At 44.6% G+C, this 25,178-nt stretch overlaps 1 protein-coding gene across 1 annotated transcript in view; it reads left to right on the plus strand.

The window, feature by feature from the left end:
- Nucleotides 1-12,396, plus strand: part of REN (renin) — a 49,785-nt gene extending 37,389 nt beyond the window's left edge. Inside the window, exons 6-10 of the mRNA XM_040421849.1 lie at nt 1,153-1,161; nt 3,157-3,279; nt 4,383-4,527; nt 8,749-8,847; nt 12,196-12,396. Coding sequence (XP_040277783.1) covers nt 1,153-1,161; nt 3,157-3,279; nt 4,383-4,527; nt 8,749-8,847; nt 12,196-12,357 — 538 coding nt within the window. The 3' untranslated portion in view covers nt 12,358-12,396. The remainder of the gene's footprint in view (nt 1-1,152; nt 1,162-3,156; nt 3,280-4,382; nt 4,528-8,748; nt 8,848-12,195) is intronic.
- Nucleotides 12,397-25,178: the final 12,782 nt, after the last annotated feature.

Genomic DNA, 25,178 nt, shown 5'->3' on the forward strand with positions numbered 1-25,178 from the left:
CCCCATATCCACTTCATCATACTTCTGTACAGTATTGTCACACTCACATGCCTGCACATGCCTTAAAGAGAATGTTTCATCAGAAAATTAGCTATTGTTTGAATAACATCTTTATTTTAAACATTTTTTTTTTTTTTAATTTTGGGTGTTTTTTTTTTATTTCCCATCTCACTATATTTAAATAAAAATCTCAAAATCGTGCAGTTTTCACACTGGCCACTAAGACTAATAATTGGTCATCATGACATCCTGTTCTGTACAGGTAACTTTTCAGTAGCCATTATCATTATCACCACAGGCAGATTTACAATGACAAGTAACACCTCTATATAGATAAGACAGGATCCACCATTCATGATAGGCGATATCACAGCTTATCAGCTCCCTCCTGACTGCTGCAGGTCATAGAGCATGCCTAGAAAACTCTCCCATAGAAGTCAAAAGGGTCCTCTCCTGTCCATTGTGTTTATGGCCCATGGAGTTGCTCTAAAGACAGGAAGTATTAACATATTTTAGGCCTAGTGGCCATTGTAAAAGCTGCAGGATTTAAGGATTTTCTTTTAATATAGATAGTGACAAGAAAAATGAAAAAAAAAAAATCTAAAATATCTTTAACAGAGTTTTCTAAGATATTTTAATTGATGACCTATCCTCTGGATAGATCATCAGTATCTGATCGTTGGGAGTTCGACACCTGGGAACCCCGCCAATCAGCTGGTGCTTGATATAACACCGCGGCCTTCTCGCAGCTTTACCTAGGCCATCTGATATCACATTCATCGGTCCCATAGCCGAGGCGCAGCTAAAGTGAATGGGGCTGAACTGTGATACCAGGCATGGCCGCTGTACAATGTAAGGAGCTGTGCGCGGCGGTGTCTTCTCATCAGTATCAGATATGCAGAGGTCCCAGGTGTCGGACCCCCACTGATCAGATACTGATGACCTATCCAAAGTATCTCGGGAAACCCTTTTAACATGAAAAACTTGATCATTTTCTGATTATACATTCCCTTTAATAATTAATAATAACTAACACAGTCACAATGTTATCCTCCTGGTAGCTTTAAATCACTTATATTCACTTCACCTGCTTTAGCCCTTTTGATAACATGCCACAGCTGCTTCCGTAACCAGAATCTCCTTTCTTTGCAGACAATACAAGTGAGAAGATAAGTTCCCATCCCCTTCCTATTGATGTCACTCACACTAACATGGTTCCCCAAGTGGTAACAAACTCTAACCCGATGCCCAAGAGATTATTTTCAAGAGACTGCTCTGCTATACACCTTTTACTCAGATTCTTTTTCACCATACCCCATTTACATGGAGCATATACCCAAAGTTCAGATATGGAAAGGCAGATAAGATCCTAGGCAAAATACAGATGATTTGTTATAGCCACGTTATAATGACATAAATAGCCCTAAAGTGTGTGCATGCAAGAAGCAATGAATCTAAAAATAATTGGCATATACATCAATTTAAATTTGGATTGGAGTATCAAGACATGTTCACTAAACACCAACCACTAGATGGTACTAGTAGAATAAAGGATGAATTGGTTGTTTTACTTGAAGAAAATAATGAAGGACTCTGCTTGATGTAAACAAACAAATCCTTCGAAAAGAAAGTTTTTGCAATTTGTGTTAGAATTCTCGAATGTTCTCAATAGTAAATCTTTCCCAACTTACACTATACACTCAAAATTGCCATACGTTTATATATTCTGAAGTCATTTTCAGATACTTATTTTTTTCCACAAAAGAGAAGTTGCAAATATGTCTGTCCTTTACATGTTTGCCAATGTTACATTGAGTTTAAAAACTATCCACTAGATGTCGCTGTTCTCCAGGAAAAGCTGGTGTCATGATTTAAAGGGGTTCTCAAGAAATAAAAACTTTTGATCTAATGCCTGTAGCCTGCCTCCGTAAATAAAAGATTCATACTTATCTGCTCCCCGTCGATTTGTTCCTCCATGATGGCTCCCGCATGTCCATGTTCTGGTCGTTGGACTGTTTACATCTGGTGCTGCATAGGCATGGTCACAATAACTGGACACAAGCAGCACATCACCACTAAAGCTAGTTATTGGCTGCAGCGGAGCATGTAACCATACCCATGCAGCACCAGATATAAACAGTCCAACCACCACAACTGAGCGGCAAGCCGCAGACGAGGATGAATCTTCTATTAATGGAGGCAGGGCATTAGATAAAAAGTCTTTGCTCATGGAGAACCCCTTTAAATACACTCACTTACAAAAAAAAAATAATGCCCAAGAAGGAGGGGATGGACTCAAATTAAACTTTATATGTTCATTTATAATAATGATATAGGTGATATAATGATTACAATTTTAGAGTGAAAGGATTAGTTTATTGGGGAAAACTGTACAAATGATGGAGGCTCTAGTATCCTGTTGGGCCGCCTCTGGATACAAGATGAGATATGGTTAGGCATGGAGGCATACAGGTTCTGTAAGATATCCTGCAGGCCATTTTCGCACTGATATTGCAGCCTGGTCTGTAGATCCTGTACGTAGGTTGCCAAAGCTGGTGTCCTTGCTGGTCCCATAAATGCTGAATTGATGATAAACCTGGTGAATGGGCAGGGCAATTCATTGAAACGACCATCCTGCTTTTCGGTTCAATGATGTGCTCCATCTCAACTGGATAAAATGTCTTTCAGTGCATCGTAGAGGCATGTCTAGCAGTCATAGATATCTCACAACAATGTACCCAAAAGTAGCCTCCGAGATCCTTTTTATAGGGGAGCAGGGGAAGCATTTTTATGCCACCTTGCGGCAAGACCCAGTGTCTAATCAGACCATATCTGTAATGATTTACATATCTGCCTGAGACCTAACCGCATGCCGAGTTTTGCAGCAATCAGACATTTCTTTTTGGGCGTGTAATTTTTATTTATTTGGCATTCGGTGTACTTCAGTAAAGCACATGTAGCCATTTAGCAAGAGCTTTCCTTCTTGCTAGCGCAGTCCAGTCTAGTAACAGGACCCTTGTACCAACCCCTAAGTGTTAAACATACCTTCTCTTGTTTTGGTGAGTTTTTTTTTTTTATTCGTCAGACTCTTGTTATAAACAATTCATTGAATATGTTTAAAACCACTTACACAGTATTACTTGTATCTTACTACAGGGATTCCCATCTAAACCCCGGAGGACAAATTATCTTTGGTGGCTCTGATCCTTCTTACTACACGGGTAGCTTTCAATATCTCAACCTTAAGAAACATGGATACTGGCATATTAACATGAAAGGGTAAGAAAGGAGGGGATAACTAGATTACTGTACATATTATTAAAGGGAAACTGTGACAATGAATATGCCGTCCAATCTGCTTTCCCTTTAAAGGGATTATCCAGGAATGGATAATAATGACCTATCCTCGGTTCTGGTGAGTGCATTTGGTTCCCAGCAGCTCTCCAAGCACAGCGCCGCACAGTGTCTGTGCTTTGTATTGCAGCTCAGTCCCATTCACTTCAAGGTACAGTGATGTCACATGGCCTAGGAAGACTATATGTACATATAATATTACATTCTCCATAAGTGGCCATGCCAGGTTACTGCAGCTCAGCTCACTTCACTTCAATCGGAAATGAGCTGCAGGAACCTTCCTGTTACTTCCTGTTCCATTCAAAGTGCTAGTTCAGCACCAGAGGCTTCAGGGGACAGCTGATTGGTGGGGATGCCTGGTGTCGGGCCCCCAATCATCTGCTATAGAAGACCTATCCTAAGGATAGGTCATCAATATCAGTAGCCTGAAAAAACCCTTTAAGCTCTATTACTAGGATTTTCCATCAATTCCTGATTGGCGGGTTCTAACGTCCATGAGTCTCAGAATGGAGAAGTCGCAGCGCTAGTTGAAGGGGCTGTCCTGAGATAGGGAATACATTTATATCTACCTGATAATGGATAAGTGTCTGATCTTTGGGAAATCAACTACTGGGATTCCGACTGATCATGAGGGGTCCTGTATAAATGGAGAAGTGGTGGCACATGCCACTCCATTAATCCCTATGGTACTGCAGCAGTCCCATAGAGATGAATGGAGCAGATGGAGTGTTATGTTACCATTACGGTCATTTACACAAAGTAAAAAATTATGTTTGGAAGGTACTTTTAATGGGAGCCAAAAACCTAGCACAAAAGACAGCATCACCTCTTACAGCTGCTTGTGACCTCTGAATGTAGAAAAAGCCCAGCAAGCCAACTACATGGAGTTAAAGGCATGTGTTGCGTGTGTGGTATGTATGTGGCGGTATGTGTTTTGGTTGAGGTGTAAACCCTTTCTTTTTGCCTAAGCCTGGCTTAACAAGAGTTCACAAAATATTTCTTAACCAACTTAATGTAATGGTCTACAGGGTGTCAGTTGGTGCAGAGGTCCTGTTCTGCAAAGAAGGGTGCACAGTGGCAATAGACACAGGAGCAGCTTATATCACTGGCCCTGCTGGTTCAGTATCTGTTCTGATGAAAGCAATAGGAGCCATACAGCAACCTGAAGGAGAGGTAATGAAAAATCACATTTATTTCCTATTTTTTCATCTATATGAATAAAGTTGTAAGATGAACAGAAAACATACAGCTCTTCCAGCTCCTCATATAGATATAACAGGAATCTGAAATCTACTGAGTAATATTTACAAAGGCAGACAAGGACCATCTCCTATTCTTCTATTGGTCTCTCTGATCAGTGTAGGGGAATTAAAGGGGTTATCCAATACCAAAGTCTTTTTAACAGACCTCTTCAGAGTGGCTGACCTGCAGTGGGGTTCATACTTACCTGGCACCCGCTGCTGGATTCCATCTGCATTGCACCATGTCCACCTGGTTAGGTCCCAAGAATCAACATCCTGTTGACAGGTGTCATGTGACCGCTGTGGCCAGGGACTGCAATGGTCACGTGATGCCCGTCAACAGGAATTTGATTACCAGAGACAAGGGACATGCCCAGAGGGCCATGAAGCGATGCAGCAAGAATCCAGCAGCAGGAACCAGGTGAACCCCACCGCTGGTCCAGACACTCTGAAGAGGTCTGTAAAAAATGTTTAGTCTTGGATAACCCCTTTAAACAGCTGACTGCAGTAGGAGGGGCTATGTCTTGACAGTTAAAGGGGTACAGCTTCAGTAAATAAAGTTATAAAAGTGTCCAACATTTGTCAAAGTTTTAAGATCTTGGCTTGCTGTCACTTGATTACTTTCACTGGAGCATGATCTTTCCTGGTCACGTGATGGACACCCAGGAGCAGGTCTCTGATAGAGATAGCTCTGATTACTGAATTCTAACTGTAACCAATCCTGCACCTTTGTGTCCATCACATGACCAGAACAGATTATTATCCACTGGAAGTAAACAATGAAGGCCACTACTGAATGACAGCAAGCAGAGAACTTGAAAACTGCAAGTAATTGATAAAGTAAATACAATGGCAAATTGTATAATAATTTTGATAGAATAGCACTGCATGCATTGCCATTTCCCCAATCAAATATGATGGATTCTGCAGGGGAGGCTCTGAATGGGGCCTCTGACACACATCTGGACAAAAACACCAAACCTATATCCCCACCTATAATCAACCCATATACACCATAGAATAGAACACCAGTAGAAGTATATGTGGTTCAACAGTAAAAAACAAGCTATTCACACATCATGATGAATGTGTGAATAGCTTGTTATTTACTGTTGAACCACATATACTTCTACTGGTGTTCCACACATCTGGGCAAAGCCTGCAGCTGAGTACTCCTCACCCCCAGCCTTTACAGAGGATTTGTCACCAAATTTCACAATGCAAACTGTAAATGTTATTAAATAAATCTATTAGGCCTGATGAGGCTGGTGAACTTACCATGTCAGAATGGCAGTGTCATCCTTTTTTAAGGTTTTTGAACCTGATATTAATATTTTATAGGTCCACGTAGAGAGTGAGAGAGCTCATTAGTCCTGTGTGTTCATGAGCTAAACTTGATCTCTGAGCAAAAAAAGTAAAGTTTTTCAAAAAGGGGCAGAATGTTTTCTTAAAAAAAAACTAAGCTCGCTGATTCCCCAACTGCTGCTGTTCTGACCCTTACTGGGTCCCTGTTGTTCTCCATTTCCTGGTCCAGGTTCGACACTCAGAAAGCCCACTCAGCCAATCGCTGGCCACAGCAGTGACCTCTCTGAGCCAGTTATTGGCTGAGCTGGTATTTGTTGACATTTTCTGTGGGACTATGAAGCAGAGAACAGCAGGGGCATGGCAATTATTTGTACGATAGCATCGGGGAAATGTTGCGTGTGTATTGGGCTTTTTTCATTAAAACCATTCTGCCTGTAATTGCACAATTAAAACTGCAGTTAGAAGATGTCTAACTTGAAAGTACACCTGCCACATCAGGTTTAAGAGATCTACTCGATGCATTTAAAAAAAATATACTGTAACTAATTGCTTTCCAACTTGGTATATTGCAATGTATTAGACAATGTGTTTCTATTTTAGTAATCATTAAAGGGAATTTTTGTCCTCCTAAGTACATCATAAAGTGTCCCCTTTTTGTAAACCCTAGCAATCATCTGTAATCTGTGAAGAAACATGGCAGTGAATGTTCAAATTTCAAGTCACTGTAGCACCTCCACAAGAGAAAATACTAATTCTAAAGAATCGTTTCTTATGACTCTATGTTGTGCCACCCTTTTCTTATTCCTGCAAGAGATTTATGGATAAAGGTACAGGTGGGTGGTACCAGTTGGGGGTTTGTCCCTGGACAGCCACTGGCAGGGAAACCCCATTTGTACCTTTATGCATAAACTTCTAGCAAGAATAGAAGAAGAATGGCACAACAATAGAGTCAAAAGAATAAATGTTCCACATGTGTAAATTCATGTGGAATACAAATAGAACAGACACATGGGACAGGTGACAGACCCCTTTAAATATTGTATATATCAATTTGACAGTGGCAGAGTGACAGTTGACAACATGGGTAAGTGTCTATCCCTTTCAGCCCTGGAGGATTTTCCATTTTTGAATTTACGTTTTTTTACAGTTTCCTCAGATCAATTACCTTTTTATTTTTCAATTGACATAGCCATATGAGCGCTTGTTTTTTGTGGTACAAGTACTTTCTAATGACACCATTTACAATGTAGTGGAAAGCTGGAAAAAAATCCAAATGGGGTAGAATTTAAAAAAAACTCAATTCTGCCTGAGTTTTATGGGCTTTATTTTTGCAGCATTTCTATGTGGTAAAACGAACCTGTTGCCTTCATTGTCTGGGTCAAAACAATTACAACAATACCACATTTATATAGTTTTTCTTGTCTTTTGATACTGAAAAAATTAACGCCACATTGCCTATGACTGTGATGGCTAACCTCCGGCACTCCAGCTTTGGTAAAACTACAACTCCCAAGATGCACACTTGCTTGGCTGTTCTCATAACTCCATAGAAATGAATGTCGAATGCTGGGAGTCATAGCCATCACTGGCCTATGATGTTTATTTTTTTAATTGTTTATTTTTATTATTTTTATATATATATATATATATTTTTTTTTGTCTTTATTACTTTTTTTTCAAAACTTATTTTTTTTTATTATCACCCTAGATCAGTGATGGCGAACCTTTTAGAGACCGAGTGCCCAAACTGCAACCCAAAACCCACTTATTTATCACCACGGCAATTTAACCTGAATGCTACAGAATAGTATATCTTCCATGTACTTTATCCTTTAGCTATAATAGCCGGCCTATATTCAGTGCGCTGCCTGTGCTGTTTGTAGTGCGCCCTGCGCTGATGAATGGCAGGAAATGCATATTGGTACACCATAGACTTTTTCCAGGGCGTGGGTGCCCACAGAAAGGGCTCTAAGTGCCGCTTCTGGCACCCGTGCCAAAGGTTCGCCACCACTGCCCTAGATTACTACAATAAGCAATCATTATATTGCTTCTACAATATATTGCATTGAATTGAAATCTGAGATGCCATGGTCACACTTAACCACAGCATCTGAAGAGCGAAATGTCTGTCTCTAACTATCTCCGATCACAGACATTAGTCCCGGGTATCTGCTGTTTGAAACAGCAGGCACCTGGTGGTTATGGCGCTCGCTCTGCTCCAGAGCAGGCGGCATCTTCAAAGAGACAACTTGCGCTGTACATGTACGGCAGTGGTTGTTAAGAGGTTAACAGGAAAAAGCAAAGTAAAAAGAAAGTAAATTCACATATATGACTCAAAAAAAATGCCAAACTACTGATCATTCAGAAGAATAAGAAGGTAGGTATTTTTGCAAAATGCAAAACCCCCTATTTCTCAGTTCTCATTTACCATGATGCCCTAGTTCTTAAAGGGGTTGTTTCAATTTCAAATATTACACAACTGTTAAATCAGGATAACATTTCTTTCAGTTGGAACAGTTTTTTAAAAATGCTCCTGTTTCACCCTATTGCTATTATTCCATGGTGCTTCCTTCTGATCTTTTAACACCTCTCAGAAGGTCCACTAAATGTGTCCTGTGTTGAAGAGACGCAATCTCTTTTACAATAGCTGAAATCACCCTGCCACCCATGTAGGACCTGGCAGTGGGTCTGAGCTACTGAGCATGTGTGACCACCAGTACACATAGGTGGATGTTCTAAGAGGGAATCAAAAGAGCAGCAGTGGGTGCAATAGTATAATATATTTTTGGCAGGGCTCCCCCTTTAATGTTTTCTCCTTAATTGATGTTGATGTTTCTCTTTTCTCCAGTATACCATGGAGTGTGATAAAATCTCCCAGCTTCCTGATATCTCTTTTCATATGGGGGGGAATGAGTATACACTAAAAGGGCACGCATACATCCTGCGGGTAGGTAATACACGTGATTTTTTTGACACCTTGTATACGGAGTAAAATTTTAATTTAATAAAGTGTCCTGTGTTGGCTGCACACGCACATTGTACTGTTTGAAAAAGTCAGATTTGACAGAAAGAATAGTGCAGCACTCCATTATAAGTCAATCTGTTCGTTGGGTGCTGTGCAGATCCTATGGTGTAGCCAATATATTGTTGTGGCTTCCATTACATCATATGCCATAAATGTTGAACCCATTTGGTTGTAATTTGCAGGTGCACTTTGTACAGTTACTAGTCGGTTTATTTTAAGAACCTACTTAATACTTTGCCGGGGCACCTCAGTCTATCTTTCTACATTGTAATGTCAGGTATTGTACTTAAGAGGCTGAGACAGTAAATGATGCATGCCTGTTTACCTGTACAAGATTTACCGTACATTCCTCCTCTTAGGACATGTATCCAAAAGTCATTTACCGACAGATTTATACCCTGTTTTATTGTCTTATGATACACCCTATGGTAAAAGCTGAAAGTCTGTTGCTTATCCATTATGTACTAAACACTAGTGGTGAAACAAGATGTCTGCACCCAACTTCACCATTCAGCCTTGCAGGCACAGATCAAGCTGCAGCACTGTGTTGGAGGATCGTGCAGGCCTGGGAATCTTCCTGTGCACTCCTCCCATACAGTGCTGCAGCACACTCTGTGCCTGCAGGGGAATGCTGGAGGTGATCTGATCATCAGGAATGGGACAAGATGAGTATTTACATTTTTTTATTTTATTAACACTGTAGCATTACTACTGTGAGGGGGCACAGAGAAGGCATTACTACTGTGAATGGGCATAACTGTTATGAGGGCACAGAGAGGGCATATCTACTTTGGGAGGGCACAATGAGGGGCATACTTTGAAGGGGGCACAGAAAGGACATAACTACTGTGAGGGTGTCAAAATGAGGGCATAACTACTCTGAAGGAGGACAGAGAGGGCATAACTACTGTGAAGGGGCATAGCTATAATGGGGGCACACAGAGGGCATATCTACTGTGAGGGCGGAACAATCATGGCATAACTACTCTGAAGGGGGGCACAATGAGGGCATAACTACTGTGAAGTAGTTATAAATACTGTGAGGGGGCACAGTGTTGGCATAAATACTGTGAAGGGTTGCAATGAGGGCATTACTATTGTAAGGGGGCATAACTACTGTGAGGGGGCACAATGTTTTAAAGTATGCTGGGGGGAGGCAGAGAAAGGACCCATCCTCAGGTGCCAAACACCGTAGGCATGCCACTGTTTTTATCTAATCTTTGTAGGTAAGAGGGTTGGTGGAAACCTTCACTGGCCTTGTTAGTATCTCGCAAGTTTGTTGTGAGCAGAGCCTGTAAAGAGGGAAAGCCTTATTTAAGTTCTTCCCACCCATTTAAGAAAACCTGAGTTGGGCTTCGTCCCCTTGCATCCTGAGAGCATTCACAATGCCTGATTGTATACTAGTCTTTGCATTGCTAAAGTATTATGTTGAAAGGCCATTGTAAAATATTAAACATTAATGTGAAACCTGAAAGGGGTTCTCTGGGCCTATACCTAAAAAGTCTCTTTCAGTCAACAGAAGACACTTTGAGCAGTACTTACCTTTTCATCGCTCCACTGATTCCACAATCCTGGCTGGGATTATATGATAGACCGACTCTCTGTGGGCTCTTCTTCTGACGTCACTACCAGATGCAATACGCACTTGAACAGAAAGAAAGAGGAGCACATCTGTTTGCAACATCAGAGGAAGAGCACACAGCCATTTGTGTGGTCACCTGATCCAAGCTGAGATCGTGGAATCAGCGGAGCAATGGAAAAGTAAGTACTTCTCAAAGTGACTTCTCTCTGCCAGTTAGGCTACTTTCACACATGAGGTAAAGGTATACGGTAGGCTGTTCAAGCAAAGGAAGGGCTTGGCAGAGTTCACCCTACCCGGCATAGCCAAATAAGGCCGTGCACCGCCAAACCCCATTGACTATAATGGGATCCAGCAAGGAGTGCTGATTTTGACTGGACAAAAAACAGTGTATGATCTGCAGGGGTGCACCTAGCCTTACTGTTTAAGACATACTTGGAAAACATTAATTACAGAGCTACAAAACATACAGGGTAATACAGCCACGTACCTCTTACATCTAGTGATGTGTCCTTTGATGTAGACATTCTCTTTCTTTATCTTCTCCATTCAGACCAGACCACCATGATGATTTCTTTTAACCATGTCTTGCAGAGTTTGACAAACAGACATCTTAGTTTCCTGCTTTTCCATCCCCCTCCCCACCTTCTGAACACCCCGTCCTGCTACCTCTAATACTATGCCCACTGTTCCTCCCAATACTATACTGCAGAAACAGATTCTCCCCCCCCCCCCCCCCCCCCCCCCCGAAAATACTATTACCACACAGATACCTGTAGTTCCCCTTCTATATTGGCACACAGGGACCTAAAGAATAACTGCGCCCAGCAAATAGTGTCCCTAAAACTTATAGTGCTATAAACATAGTGTCCTCCAAAAATAATTGTGCTAAGCTGATACTGTGCCAGGGTGCCTCACAATGTAACAGTCCTCCCAAAAGTACCACCAATAGTAATAATTCTCTGCCAGAGTGCACTATGTGGTAACAGTGCACCCAATACTAATAATGTCCCTCATTTTGCCCCCAGAAGTAATAATGCCCCTATAGTGCCCCCAGTTATTAGTAATAACTGGGGGCACAATATGTGCCTGTACAAAAAATACCCCCTTATGAGGGGCGTAGCTATAGGGGGTGCAGAGGTAGCAGTCGCTACCGGGCCCAGGAGCCTGAGGGGGCCCAAAGACCCTTGTGCCGCATGTGAAGACAATGGTATTATAGAAAGTGCATGCTATTCAAGTTACACCTCTGGCTAGAGGGAAGGGGTTAGGTCAAGAATTTGGTATGGGAGGAGGGTGCCGTTTCAATTTTTGCCTCAGGCAGCACAAAGGCTATGTGCTTCCCTGCCCCTGGCCACAAAGCACTGAGAGAAGGGGGGCTCAAGCTGAACTCTTGCACCAGGGCCCATGAACCTTTAGCTACGCCCCTGCCCCTTATAATGTTTGCCAGTAAAATAATTCCCACTTGCAATGTGTGCCAGTACAAAAATGCTCCTTTATAATGTGCTCCAAGTACAAAAAATTCCCCCTTATGTGCCAGTACAAAAATGCTCCCTTATAAAAGTCTTTTTAGGTACAGGTCCCTTTTTAATTTTAAATTAGTAACCAAATAAATTAATGAATAAAACTTTAAATGCAAAAGTGAATACATTTGCTAGTACGGTATGTGCTGCATGTCCTATTTTCTGTTTCAGCAACTGCATTTTGGAGAAGAAGTCTGCTACGTTGCATTCTCTGGTCTGGATATTCCTCCTCCAACAGGACCTCTTTGGATTTTGGGAGCTACATTCATCGGACAATATTACACAGAATTTGATCGCCACAATAATCGTATTGGATTTGCTACATCGCTCTGAAAGCACATTATTTTATTTCTCTATCATAGCCACACAGATTTTTAAGTCTATTTAAAGGGACTCTGTCACCACTTTCTAACCCCCCCTTTTAAAAGTATTGTTCTCTCCATGGCGCCCTTGTGATTACAAAGGTGTTGTTATAACATAAATTCGCCGTCTCGTTTTGATAAAAATACCTTTTATCTAACCTGTCAATCTTGTGGATAAGGTGCCCAGGGCGTTTCTGAAGGTCTGAAGCTGCCGCCCGCCGCCTGAATGTAAAGAAATCCGCCTCCGGCTCTCGCTCAGTGCCCCCTCCTCTTTTTCAAAGATCCCGCGCGTGCGCACAGGCCTGTGCCTGATGCGCCCGTGCGGACATTTAGAATCAGCCTCATTGAGCGAAGTGCGCATGCGCGCACTTCGCTTAACCTCCTCATAAGACGAGCACTGCAGCCAGCCACTCAGAGCCTGCGGCTCCATACAGCGCTTGGCAGGCTCTGAGTGGCTGGCTGCAGTACTCGTCTTATGAGGAGGTTGAGCGAAGTGCGCGCATGCGCACTTCGCTCAATGAGGCTGATTCTAAATGTCCGCACGGGCGCATCAGGCACAGGCCTGTGCGCACGCGCGGGATCTTTGAAAAGGAGGAGGGGGCACTGAGCGAGAGCCGGAGGCGGATTTCTTTACATTTAGGCGGCGCTGAAAGGATCAGGGGAGGAGCTGGGCACCAACGGCGGCGGGCGGCAGCTTCAGACCTTCAGAAATGCCCTGGGCACCTTATCCACAAGATTGACAGGTTAGATAAAAGGTATTTTTATCAAAACGAGACGGCGAATTTATGTTATAACAACACCTTTGTAATCACAAGGGCGCCATGGAGAGAACAATACTTTTAAAAGGGGGGGTTAGAAAGTGGTGACAGAGTCCCTTTAAGCTTGTAGATAAATATTGTAATTATTTTTGTATCTGTATTTGAATAATCATTAGAAATAGATCATGTGTATCCATTATGAGGGACAAAGACTGAGCTAGGGAAGTGCTGGTGCTTTAGGGCTCCAAGAAGCTACTCTGCCTTCGACAGGGTATTCAGATGCATGGCTAGGGCAGCAAAGGGAATTTTTGCCTTGCAATAAGGAAAGCCTATCTGAAACTCGGGTTTGAGTGTACTGAAAAATAGGGGCAGATATCGGACTTTGATTACCATAATAAGAAATCAATGCCTGCTGACTCAAAGCTTACATAACCTTGTAGCTGGGTTTCTTTCTTTATAAAGTAGGTGCAAACGTAAACTAAATTACTTATAATAATTTAGCTTGAAATTCCTAAGAACCACTAGTCTCCCTTACTTTTCTCGGTAGTTGAAGGAAGGAGTCAGCAACGTTCTCCCTATTAAACAAATTCCAGTAACGGGCACACTGCTTTTTGTCCCTGGGCAGAGGTCCAGTTGCAGAAAACATGAACTTTGATGCAACACGTAAATGAGTTGCCCTGTTTTTATTGGTCACTTGCTTCATTTGTTTATTTTTTATATATTTTGGTGAAAGTGATTATGATTATTTTTGCAATATACTTTAATAGGTGATGTTATACTTTTTATTAGCCCTTTCAGCCCCGGAGGATTTTCTGTTTTTGCATTTACCTTTTTTCACTCCCTGCCTTCCCGGAGTGATATCATTTTTTATTTTTATTTTTTTTGTTCCCATAGCCATATGAGGGCTTTATTTATTTTTTTGCAGGACAAGTTCTACTTTTTAATGGCACGTTTATTTTGAACACTATGTAGAGGGAAGCCGGAAAAAAAAATCAAAATGGGGTTGAATTGGAAAAAAATGCAATTCTGCAACAGTTTTACAGGTTTTGTTTTTACAAAGTTTCTTATGTGATAAAACTGTCCTGTTACCTTAATTCTCAGGGTCAGTATGATTACAACAATACCACATTTATATCGTTTTTCTTGTGTTTTTAATACTGAAAAAAATAAAATCTCTTTATTGTCATATTCTGATCCCAATAACTTCTTTAGTTACATCTACGGAGCTGTGTGAGGGCTCATTTTTTGTGGTGAGATCTGTAGTTTTTATTGATACAATTTTGCCATGTGTATGACTTTTTCATTCAATATTTTTTGGAAAGTGAAACAACAAAAAAAATGTTGAATCAGCCATTTAGATTTTTTTTTCTGTTACGTCATTCACGGTACAGGACAAATCCGTTTATATTTTATTAGTTTGAGCATTTTTGTATCTATGGCAATGCCTAGGGCTACTGTTACATTAGTGTTAGCAGGGTCCGGCAGGCTGTTCCGGCAGGGGAACAGCCTGCTGGATCCATACTAATGCTAGCCCATGTGTGCCGCCGGAATTCCGCTCCAGCGCCATTCACTATAATGGGCAGCATGCTCAAACTGCAGCATGTTAAAAACTGCTAGTGTTAAAGTAGCCTAAGGGCTCTTTCACACTTGCGTTCTTGTCTTCCGGCATAGAGTTCCGTCGTCGGGGCTCTATGCCGGAAGAATCCTGATCAGGATTATCCTAATGCATTCTGAATGGAGAGAAATCCGTTCAGGATGCATCAGGATGTCTTCAATTCCGGAACGGAACGTTTTTTGGCCGGAGAAAATACCGCAGCATGCTGCGCTTTTTGCTCCGGCCAAAAATCCGGAACACTTGCCGCAAGGCCGGATCCGGAATTAATGCCCATTGAAAGGCATTGATCCGGACTTAAGCTAAACGTCGTTTCGGCGCATTACCGGATCCGACGTTTAGCTTTTTCTGAATAGTTACCATGGCTGCCGGGATGCTAAAGTCCTGGCAGCCATGGTAAAGTGTAGTGGGGAGCGGGGAGCAGTGTACTTACCGTCCGTGCGGCTCCCCGGGCGCTCCAGAGTGACGTCAGGGCGCCCCAAGCGCATGGATCATGTGATCACATGGATCACGTCATCCATGCGCATGGGGCGCTCTGACGTCATTCTGGAGCGCCCCGGGAGCCGCACGGACTGTAAGTATACTGCTCCCCCGCTCCTACTATGGCAACCAGGACTTTAATAGCGTCCTGGGTGCCATAGTAACACTGAAAGCATTTTGAAGACGGTTCCGTCTTCAAATGCTTTCAGTACACTTGCGTTTTTCCGGATCCGGAGTGTAATTCCGGCAAGTGGAGTACACGCCGGATCCGGACAACGCAAGTGTGAAAGAGGCCTAAGAAATGTATTTTTTATTGTTTATTTATTTTTATTTTATATAATTATGGGGAAAGGGGCATGATTTGAATTTTCATATTTTTTTTATTATATTTTAAAAAAAACATATTAACTTAGCTTTTAAGTCACCCTAGTTGACTATAACAAGCAATTAATAGATTGCTTCTCCTTTACATTGCAAGAAATTGCCCCAATTTATTGCAGATTCGCAATATTTTTTAACCTGTAGGGCTCCGTAGGAACTACAGTTGTAACTGCCTTGGTTTCTTCAGAGAGACCAAGGCTTTTACATAGAACCAACAGCTTCCCTGATCTCCAATCGGGGATGCTATTTAAACCCTGGGAGCACAGCGCTCCCAGGGAAAGCTGCCTCAGATGCTGCGGTCACAACTGACCATGGCATCTGAGGGGTTAAATGTCTCCGATCCGCATTATCGCTGACTGCAGACATTATCCCTGGGTCTCTGCTGTTTTGAACATGTACTACATGTACTGCTTAGTCGAGAAAGGCTTCTAAAACTGTCTCTGAAGTTATACCTAACACATCTCCGGTGTTCAGTACAGTGAAGAAGCTCCCAGCTCACTGCTGTTACCCTCAGTGCCTCCATCCTATACATTTATAGAAGTGACCTTATATACTATAACAGCACTTCTCAGCTGTTCCCTTCATCTACACTGTTAGTTGTGAGCGGTGACAGGGTGTCTGTGCTTCCCGGCACACTTACTAACTAACTAGCCACACCATGCTCGCCATAGACAGTCCGTATAGAAGGCAGGAAGAGAAGGAGAAGCAATTCTACAGTGTATAGGGACAGTTCTATAAATCACCTTATAAAGTATATTGCAAAAATTCTTATAATCACTTCTCCTACACACTAAGAAAAAAGTTCAATGACCTTTACATTTTAAAATCAAAATTAAGCAACTTTCTAAATAGTCTGCACTAAAAAAAATGTCCTACCATTGCGGTTCTATCGAGTTTGTGTATATCCATCACATAAGTAGCTGTCATGCTGAATTTGACATAGAAAAAGCAGCACACCACTCCTGGTTGTGCCCTTCCTTTTCACAGGGTAAGGCTACATGCACACGACCGTGCCGTTTTTTGCGGTCCGCAAACTGCGGATCCGCAAAAAACAAAAGCTGCCCGTGTGCCTTCCGCAATTTGCGGAACGGGCGGCCATTGATATAACTGCCTATTCTTGTCCGTTTTGCGGACAAGAATAGGACATGTTATATTTTTTTTGCGGTGCCGAGGAACGGAGCAACGGATGCGGACAGCACACGGAGTGCTGTCCGCATCTTTTGCGGCCCCATTGAAGTGAATGGGTCCGCATCCGAGCCGCCAAAACGGCGGCTCTGATGCGGACCCAAACAACGGCCGTGTGCATGAGGCCTAAAGCTGACTATACAATTTAGACCTGACCTGCCAATACACATGCATACTCATCACCGCCAAGCGTGTTCTCAATAGACACATTATCTTTCATCAGAACAAAGTATCTGGCATGTTGAAATTCAATATACCTGAAATTTATTTCCCCCAACATCTGCCATGGGAATAGTTGGGACACGACGATGCACATTAGATGGTCGTCCGATCTTGCCAGAATCACCATGTTCTGCCCAGATTTATCACCTCACCTTCTGCAAGAGACATGCCCCCATGAGAAAAGTCAGAAACTAGGAGCAAGCTAGTGAAATCATGGGAATCAGAAAATTAAGGAGTGATGATTGAAGCCTTAACTACTAAACTAATATGGCCAAAATCATTTTTCCACGTCAGGGGAGTCCATAGCCTTTAAGTTGTAGTTAAATAAGTTGCCAGGGCTATAGATATTGAAGACATTTCCTCAGGAGAGGTCATCAATATCAGATCGGTGGGGGTCCAACTCCCAAAACCCCCACTGATCAACTATTTCCAAGGACCGCAGAGCTGATGTGAGCACGGCATCCTCTCCAATGTTTACGTGCATGCCGTCTCCCTTGTAACGTCGGTGCGGTGTAATTACACCTGTTCATCCCATTCATGTGAAGCTGTAAGTACAGTGCACCACACAAAGTAGACAGCCTGCAGATAAACACACGGGTGCCGCGCCAACAGCTGATCAGTGTAGGTGCCCGGAGTCGGACCCCCAACGATCTGATATTGATGATCCTGAGGAAAGGTCTTCAATATCTGTAGCCCAGACAACCCCTTTAAATTACTGATAAATGAAACAACTTGCAGAACTTTTTGAATCACGTGGTCCCTATATTTTTTCCAGAACAAATTAAAAGCCGACCAGGCTGCAACATTTGAATATACAAAACCTTGTAATGAAGAATTGTCAGAGAAACATTTTGGATGGATGGGGTGGAGTGGATCTTTATACATGTGATGCTTTGGTCAGAACCTTGAAGTGTGCCCTTTATATAATACAGACTCATAGGACAGCTTGTCAAGACAGTGGAGGGAGAGTAAATACATGTTGTAAATGCTATCTTCCATATTGAGCATTGTGGCAGGTGTTTAGCGGAATTCGTTTTACCTCTGTCAAAGATCAACAACTGCTGTAGTAATAAAGGGCAGTGTGCTCTTTTCTTATTCTTCTACCATGTAATCCAGGAGAGATGTGTCTTGCTTGCTCATTTCCTAAATGGTCACCAAACCTATCTTATTTAAAGAGCATCTGTCATCATAATGCTGTTTTTGTGTGCTAACATAAATCACACTAGAATTATAGAATTCGATTTTGAACAAGATGACTGTTATATTTGTTAAAAACCTTAATTTCTAATCCCACCACTTTAAAAGTGTATCCCCATCTTTCCATAAATGTCTGATAGATGTGGGCGCCTCTGGGACCCATCTTGAGAAAGGGGCCTCGTCTTATGACTGCTGTGAATGGAGATGGCACACATACATGGCTCCCTCCATTCAGTTCTATGGGCTTTCTGAAAACCCAAACTTCCTAACTCATCTATGTTCAGAACTCTCATCTAGGGGAATGGAAAGAGCCACACATTTACAGGGGCCACGACACAGGAACCCATTCTTGACATATGTGTGGGTCCCAGAGTTGTCCTATCAGATGTTTATGGCATATCCTTTGGGTATGTGATAAATGTCCATCCAAATGTTGTTATTTCATCAAAATGGCTACTTGTAAATACTTTTAATGCTTGCATTGCAACTTGTTGGACTGTACTTGTGCCATTCTTTCAACCTGTAGCCATGCCTCATAGGCTTTCCATTCCTGTCCAATCCCATTGGAATAATTTAACTTCCTCTGAAGGGTGGCAGCTTATGAGCATGGCATTACATACACAAATGAGCCATATGAAGATGCCATTATACAATAAGTTTGTGTATTCCTCTTAAAAATGATTCTTGTGCTCAATGCAAAAATTCGATTTGTAGCATATAGGATTGTGTCCCTCAGACTAAGTCCTCATGCACACGGCCGTTGTTTTGGTCCGCATCCGAGCCGCAGTTTTGGCGGCTCAGATGCGGATCCATTCACTTCAATGGGACCGCTAAATATGCGGACAGCCCTCTGTGTGCTGTCCGCATCCGTTGCTCCGTTCCGTGGTCCGCAAAAAAAAAAAATAACCTGCCCTAGCACGCGGACGCTATCTGTGTTTTGCGGATCAGCGATTTGCGGATGGCAAAACACACAACGGTCGTGTGCATGTAGCCTAAAGAGAACATTATCCCATCCAGGAACATTTCAACTAAACTTGAAGGCCACATACACACGCATACAATGCGGAGATTATCTTGCAGAAAATCCATAGCCAATACAGTACCAGCTTCTTGAAACCTCATCTACACAGTGTGGAAATTCTCATTTTCAGAAAATTGACCTGTGGTACTGATTGTGAAACCTGCAGCATGTCAATTTTTTGTGCAGATTTAGCCCTTTTCAATACAAAGGATGAGATCAGGAGCAAATCTGTAAAAATTAATGACAAAATCCTAAAGTAACATTTGGATTATATTGAGGATTTGGTGCACAAACAGGACAAAACCCACACAGAAAATCTGCTTAAACTACCCTGCCGTGTACCCTAGAAAGAATTCAGTTGTGTTCTCTTATTTCCCTGCCTGCACTGCCAAGGTGAACACCAGAGAAGAAGCTGAGCAGGGCAAGTCCATTTTTGACACTCACTATACATATGTGACAGGCACATAATAATATCCACGGCGGTGCGTATCAGAAAAATACAATATTGTAATTACATTCACACCATGATACATTAGCAGCCTTGCTGTATGAAATAATAACTACTATCACAGTAACAATTTCACATTTTTGTAATTATATATGTATTCATGATTATAAGAATTAACATGTATTTTGGGCACGGTGATCCTTTATGTATGTGCTGGATTTCTGAAAAAGTCTAAATTTACCAGGACTTTGTTCGTGAGGAACAGGTGCAGGTTGTGATTTGGGGGACTTTCTCCGCTTACACTGCAGTAATCATAAAGGTTTTACACAATTTTTATACACTTGTTTTGCAATTTTTTTTGTGCACTAAATGTGTAAAATAAAAGCAACACAAATTACAGCTTTGTCGTTTTCTTTGTGATTTCTTGCTTGCGTGTATTTCTCCGCATCTTTACATAGAGCTATCTATACAGGAAAGAATGCCACCAACGGGGGAGACCTAATGACGACAGATATATAGATAAGACTGGAGTCTAGTATCCTGCATCAAGTCTATCCTATGAATTGCTCTGGAAAAAAGAATACTGTATCCATTTTATCCCATTATTCCATTAGTCTATTTTCTCTTCTCTCCGTTGCAGTTCTTTTAGAAACTTGTAATGCAATGTGTTAAAATCAGAGCATTATGACAAAATTGCAATATGGGATATCTAGAAACTTTTGTGGAAAACATGTCGTACATCTCAATAGTTCTTCCATTTAGCATAGATTCATTCGAGAAATGTATTCTTATCTCTCAGCAAATATATTCATTCTCCTTTTATATGTATATGCAGTGAAAGAGAGACATAACTTTAAATGGGTTTTCCAAGTTAATGATTAAATCCTCAGGATAGGTCATCAATATCAGATCAGTGGGGGTCTGACACCCGACACCCCGCCGATCAGCTGGTTGAAAAGGGCCAGCGCTGCCTTCTCTTCATTGTTTACCTGCTGTTATAAATTTTTTGTAATGGAATCCATAGACAACTTGACCTGCAGTGCAGGTTTAAATTCCACTGCAAGTCAATTTATGTTGCGTATTTCAATAGTGAATTTAAAGGCTATGTACACCTAGGGGGCCACTTTTTTTATTTTTTATTATTGCATTATACCAGTGGCGTGCCCAGGGTTTTTGGCACCCAGGGCGGGTCATTTCTCTGGCACACCCGCCCTTCAATACTTGACCACATACCTCTTACATCCAGGGACGTCTTCTGTCATGTAGACCTTCTCTTTCCTCTTCCCCTCCGTTAGACCGCCATGAAAAATTCTTTCAGCCGCATCTCGTCTCTACAGAGTATGTAACACAGACACATTAGATTTCTAAATTTTTCCATCAACCTCCCCATCCTGGTGTCCCCACAGTGTCACCCTGCTGCCACCCCCAATACCTGTGCCGTTGTGCTCCCCAATGTCCCAGGTACTATACTGCTGAAAAAATAGTGATCCTAATAGACATAATTGGGGTCATTTATCAAACTGGTGTAAAGTAGAACTGGATTTCCAAAAGAGCTGTCAAATATGAAAGGTGGAATCTGATTGGTTGCTATGGGCAACTAAGCCAGTTCTACTTTACACCAGTTTGATAAATTACCTCAAATGTCCCTATAGTGTCTACAGCAGCTATAATGTCCCCTAGAGTGCCCCCAGTAATAATAACACCCTATATTGTGCTCCAGGTAATAATCCCTCTATAGTGTCCCCAGAAATAATAGACTGGCCCCTACAGTGCCTCCCCAATAGAAAGGCCCCCATGCTGCCCCCCTCACAGTAATGTCCACCACACAGTAATTTCCACCACACTGCCCCCCACACAGTAGTGTTCCCCCACACAGTAGTGTCCCCCCACGCTGCCCCCCACACAGTAGTGTCCCCCACACTGTAGTGTCCCGCACACAGTAATTTCCCCCACACTGCCCCCCACACAGAAGTCCCCCCACACAGTAGTGTCCCCCATGCTGCCCCCACACAGTAATTTCCCCCACACAGTAGTCCCCCCACACAGTAGTGTCCCACATGCTGCCCCCCACACAGTAGTCCCCCACGCTGCCCCCACACAGTAGTCCCCCACGCTGCCCCCACACAGTAGTCCCCCCCACACAGTAGTGTCCCCCACACAGTAGTGTCCCTCACACTGCCCCCCACACAGTAGTCCCCCCACACAGTAGTGTCCCCTCACGCTGCCCCCACACAGTAGTGTCCCCCACGTTGCCCCCCACGCAGTAGTGTCCCCCACACAGTAGTCCCCCCACGCTGCCCCCACACAGTAGTCCCCCCACACAGTAGTGTCCCCCACGCTGCCCCCCACACAGTAGTGTCCCCCACGTTGCCCCCCACGCAGTAGTGTCCCCCACACAGTAGTCCCCCCACGCTGCCCCCACACAGTAGTCCCCCCACACAGTAGTGTCCCCCACGCTGCCCCCCACACAGTAGTGTCCCCCACGCTGCCCCCACACAATAGAGTCCCCCACGCTGCCCCCCATACAGTAGTGTCCCCCATGCTGCTCCCCACACAGTAGTGTCCCCTACACTGCAGTGTCCTCCACATTGCCATCCCTCCCATAATAAATTGTCCCCCCACTGTGTCACACAGTATCCCACCATATTCCCCCCACGTCCTCCTGTGTGCACCCCCCTCATGTCCCCCAAAGTTGCCACAGTAATTTCCCCCACACTGCCCCCACACAGTAGTGTCCACCACACAGTAATTTCCCCCACACTGCCCCCCACACAGTAGTGTTCCCCCACACAGTAGTGTCCCCCCACGCTGCCCCCCACACAGTAGTGTCCCCCACACTGTAGTGTCCCGCACACAGTAATTTCCCCCACACTGCCCCCACAGAGTAGTGTCCACCCATGCTGCCCCCACACAGTAATTTCCCCCACACTGCCCCCACACAGTAGTCCCCCCACACAGTAGTGTCCCACACGCTGCCCCCCACACAGTAGTCCCCCACGCTGCCCCCACACAGTAGTGTCCCCCACACAGTAGTGTCCCCACAGTAGTCCCCCCACAGTAGTGTCCCCCACACAGTAGTGTCCCCCACACTGCCCCCTACACAGTAGTGTCCCCCCACACAGTAGTGTCCCCCACATTGCCCCCCACACAGTAATTTCCCCCACACAGTAGTCCCCCCACACAGTAGTATCCCCCCACACAGTAGTCCCCCCACACAGTAGTATCCCCCCACACAGTAGTCCCCCCACACAGTAGTGTCCCCCACACTGCCCCCCACATAGTAGTGTCCCCTACGCCGCCCCCCACACAGTAGAGTCCCCCACGCTGCCCCCACACAGTAGTGTCCCCCACGCTGCTCCCCACACAGTAGTGTCCCCCACACTGCAGTGTCCCCCACATTGCCATCCCTCCCATAATAAATTGCCCCCCCACTGTGTCACACAGTATCCCACCATATTCCCCCCACGTCCTCCTGTGTGCACCCTCCTCATGTCCCCCAAAGTTGCCACATTATAAAATAAAAGTTTGCCCCCACACGTCCTCTGTCCTGTGTGCACCCCGGCCCCCTCATGTCCCCCAAAGTTGCCACATTATAATATAAAATAAAAGTTTGCCCCCACACGTCCTCTGTCCACCCCGGCCCCCTCATGTCCCCCAAAGTTGCCCCCCCAGTAGTGTCCCCCACGCTGCCCCCCACACAGTAGTGTCCCCCACGCTGCCCCCACACAATAGAGTCCCCCACGCTGCCCCCCATACAGTAGTGTCCCCCATGCTGCTCCCCACACAGTAGTGTCCCCTACACTGCAGTGTCCTCCACATTGCCATCCCTCCCATAATAAATTGTCCCCCCACTGTGTCACACAGTATCCCACCATATTCCCCCCACGTCCTCCTGTGTGCACCCCCCTCATGTCCCCCAAAGTTGCCACAGTAATTTCCCCCACACTGCCCCCACACAGTAGTGTCCACCACACAGTAATTTCCCCCACACTGCCCCCCACACAGTAGTGTTCCCCCACACAGTAGTGTCCCCCCACGCTGCCCCCCACACAGTAGTGTCCCCCACACTGTAGTGTCCCGCACACAGTAATTTCCCCCACACTGCCCCCACAGAGTAGTGTCCACCCATGCTGCCCCCACACAGTAATTTCCCCCACACTGCCCCCACACAGTAGTCCCCCCACACAGTAGTGTCCCACACGCTGCCCCCCACACAGTAGTCCCCCACGCTGCCCCCACACAGTAGTGTCCCCCACACAGTAGTGTCCCCACAGTAGTCCCCCCACAGTAGTGTCCCCCACACAGTAGTGTCCCCCACACTGCCCCCTACACAGTAGTGTCCCCCACACAGTAGTGTCCCCCACACTGCCCCCTACACAGTAGTGTCCCCCCACACAGTAGTGTCCCCCACATTGCCCCCCACACAGTAATTTCCCCCACACAGTAGTCCCCCCACACAGTAGTATCCCCCCACACAGTAGTCCCCCCACACAGTAGTATCCCCCCACACAGTAGTCCCCCCACACAGTAGTGTCCCCCACACTGCCCCCCACATAGTAGTGTCCCCTACGCCGCCCCCCACACAGTAGAGTCCCCCACGCTGCCCCCACACAGTAGTGTCCCCCACGCTGCTCCCCACACAGTAGTGTCCCCCACACTGCAGTGTCCCCCACATTGCCATCCCTCCCATAATAAATTGCCCCCCCACTGTGTCACACAGTATCCCACCATATTCCCCCCACGTCCTCCTGTGTGCACCCTCCTCATGTCCCCCAAAGTTGCCACATTATAAAATAAAAGTTTGCCCCCACACGTCCTCTGTCCTGTGTGCACCCCGGCCCCCTCATGTCCCCCAAAGTTGCCACATTATAATATAAAATAAAAGTTTGCCCCCACACGTCCTCTGTCCACCCCGGCCCCCTCATGTCCCCCAAAGTTGCCACATTATAATATAAAATAAAATAAAAGTTTGCCCCCACACGTCCTCTGTCTACCCCGGCCCCCTCATGTCCCCCAAAGTTGCCACATAAAAGAAAAAAGAAGGAAAGAAACCCTAAAAGCTAAATACTTACCTGCACTTGCTTGCAGAGTCCCACTCCCAGCACTGTGCTGCTGAGTCCCGGTGTTCTGCCAAATCTCTATACATTGCCAAAAGTCTATACCGGAGATGACACGGCCGCACCGGACGTGACGAGATTGCCAAGGAATCAGCTGGAGGAGGGTGTGCGCGGCGCAAGCGCACATCCACCGGCTTAGTTAGCAAATAATTATTTCACTACCGGCCTGAAGCCTATTGCGGTGATCGGCGGCTGGGCAGGGAACTATGCGCTCCGCTCCCTGCCGCAGTATGTGGGACTGGGTCATGGGTGTCAGCGCTTCAGTAATGAGCGCTTCCATCTGTATTGATGGAAGCGCTCATTGCTTCTGGGCCTGCTGCCACCCCCGTCAGAGCTGGCACCCGGGGCGGGGCGGGGCGGGGCGCACCGCC

This window comes from Bufo bufo, chromosome 3, assembly GCF_905171765.1.
Source record: "Bufo bufo chromosome 3, aBufBuf1.1, whole genome shotgun sequence".
Lineage (NCBI taxonomy): Eukaryota > Metazoa > Chordata > Amphibia > Anura > Bufonidae > Bufo > Bufo bufo.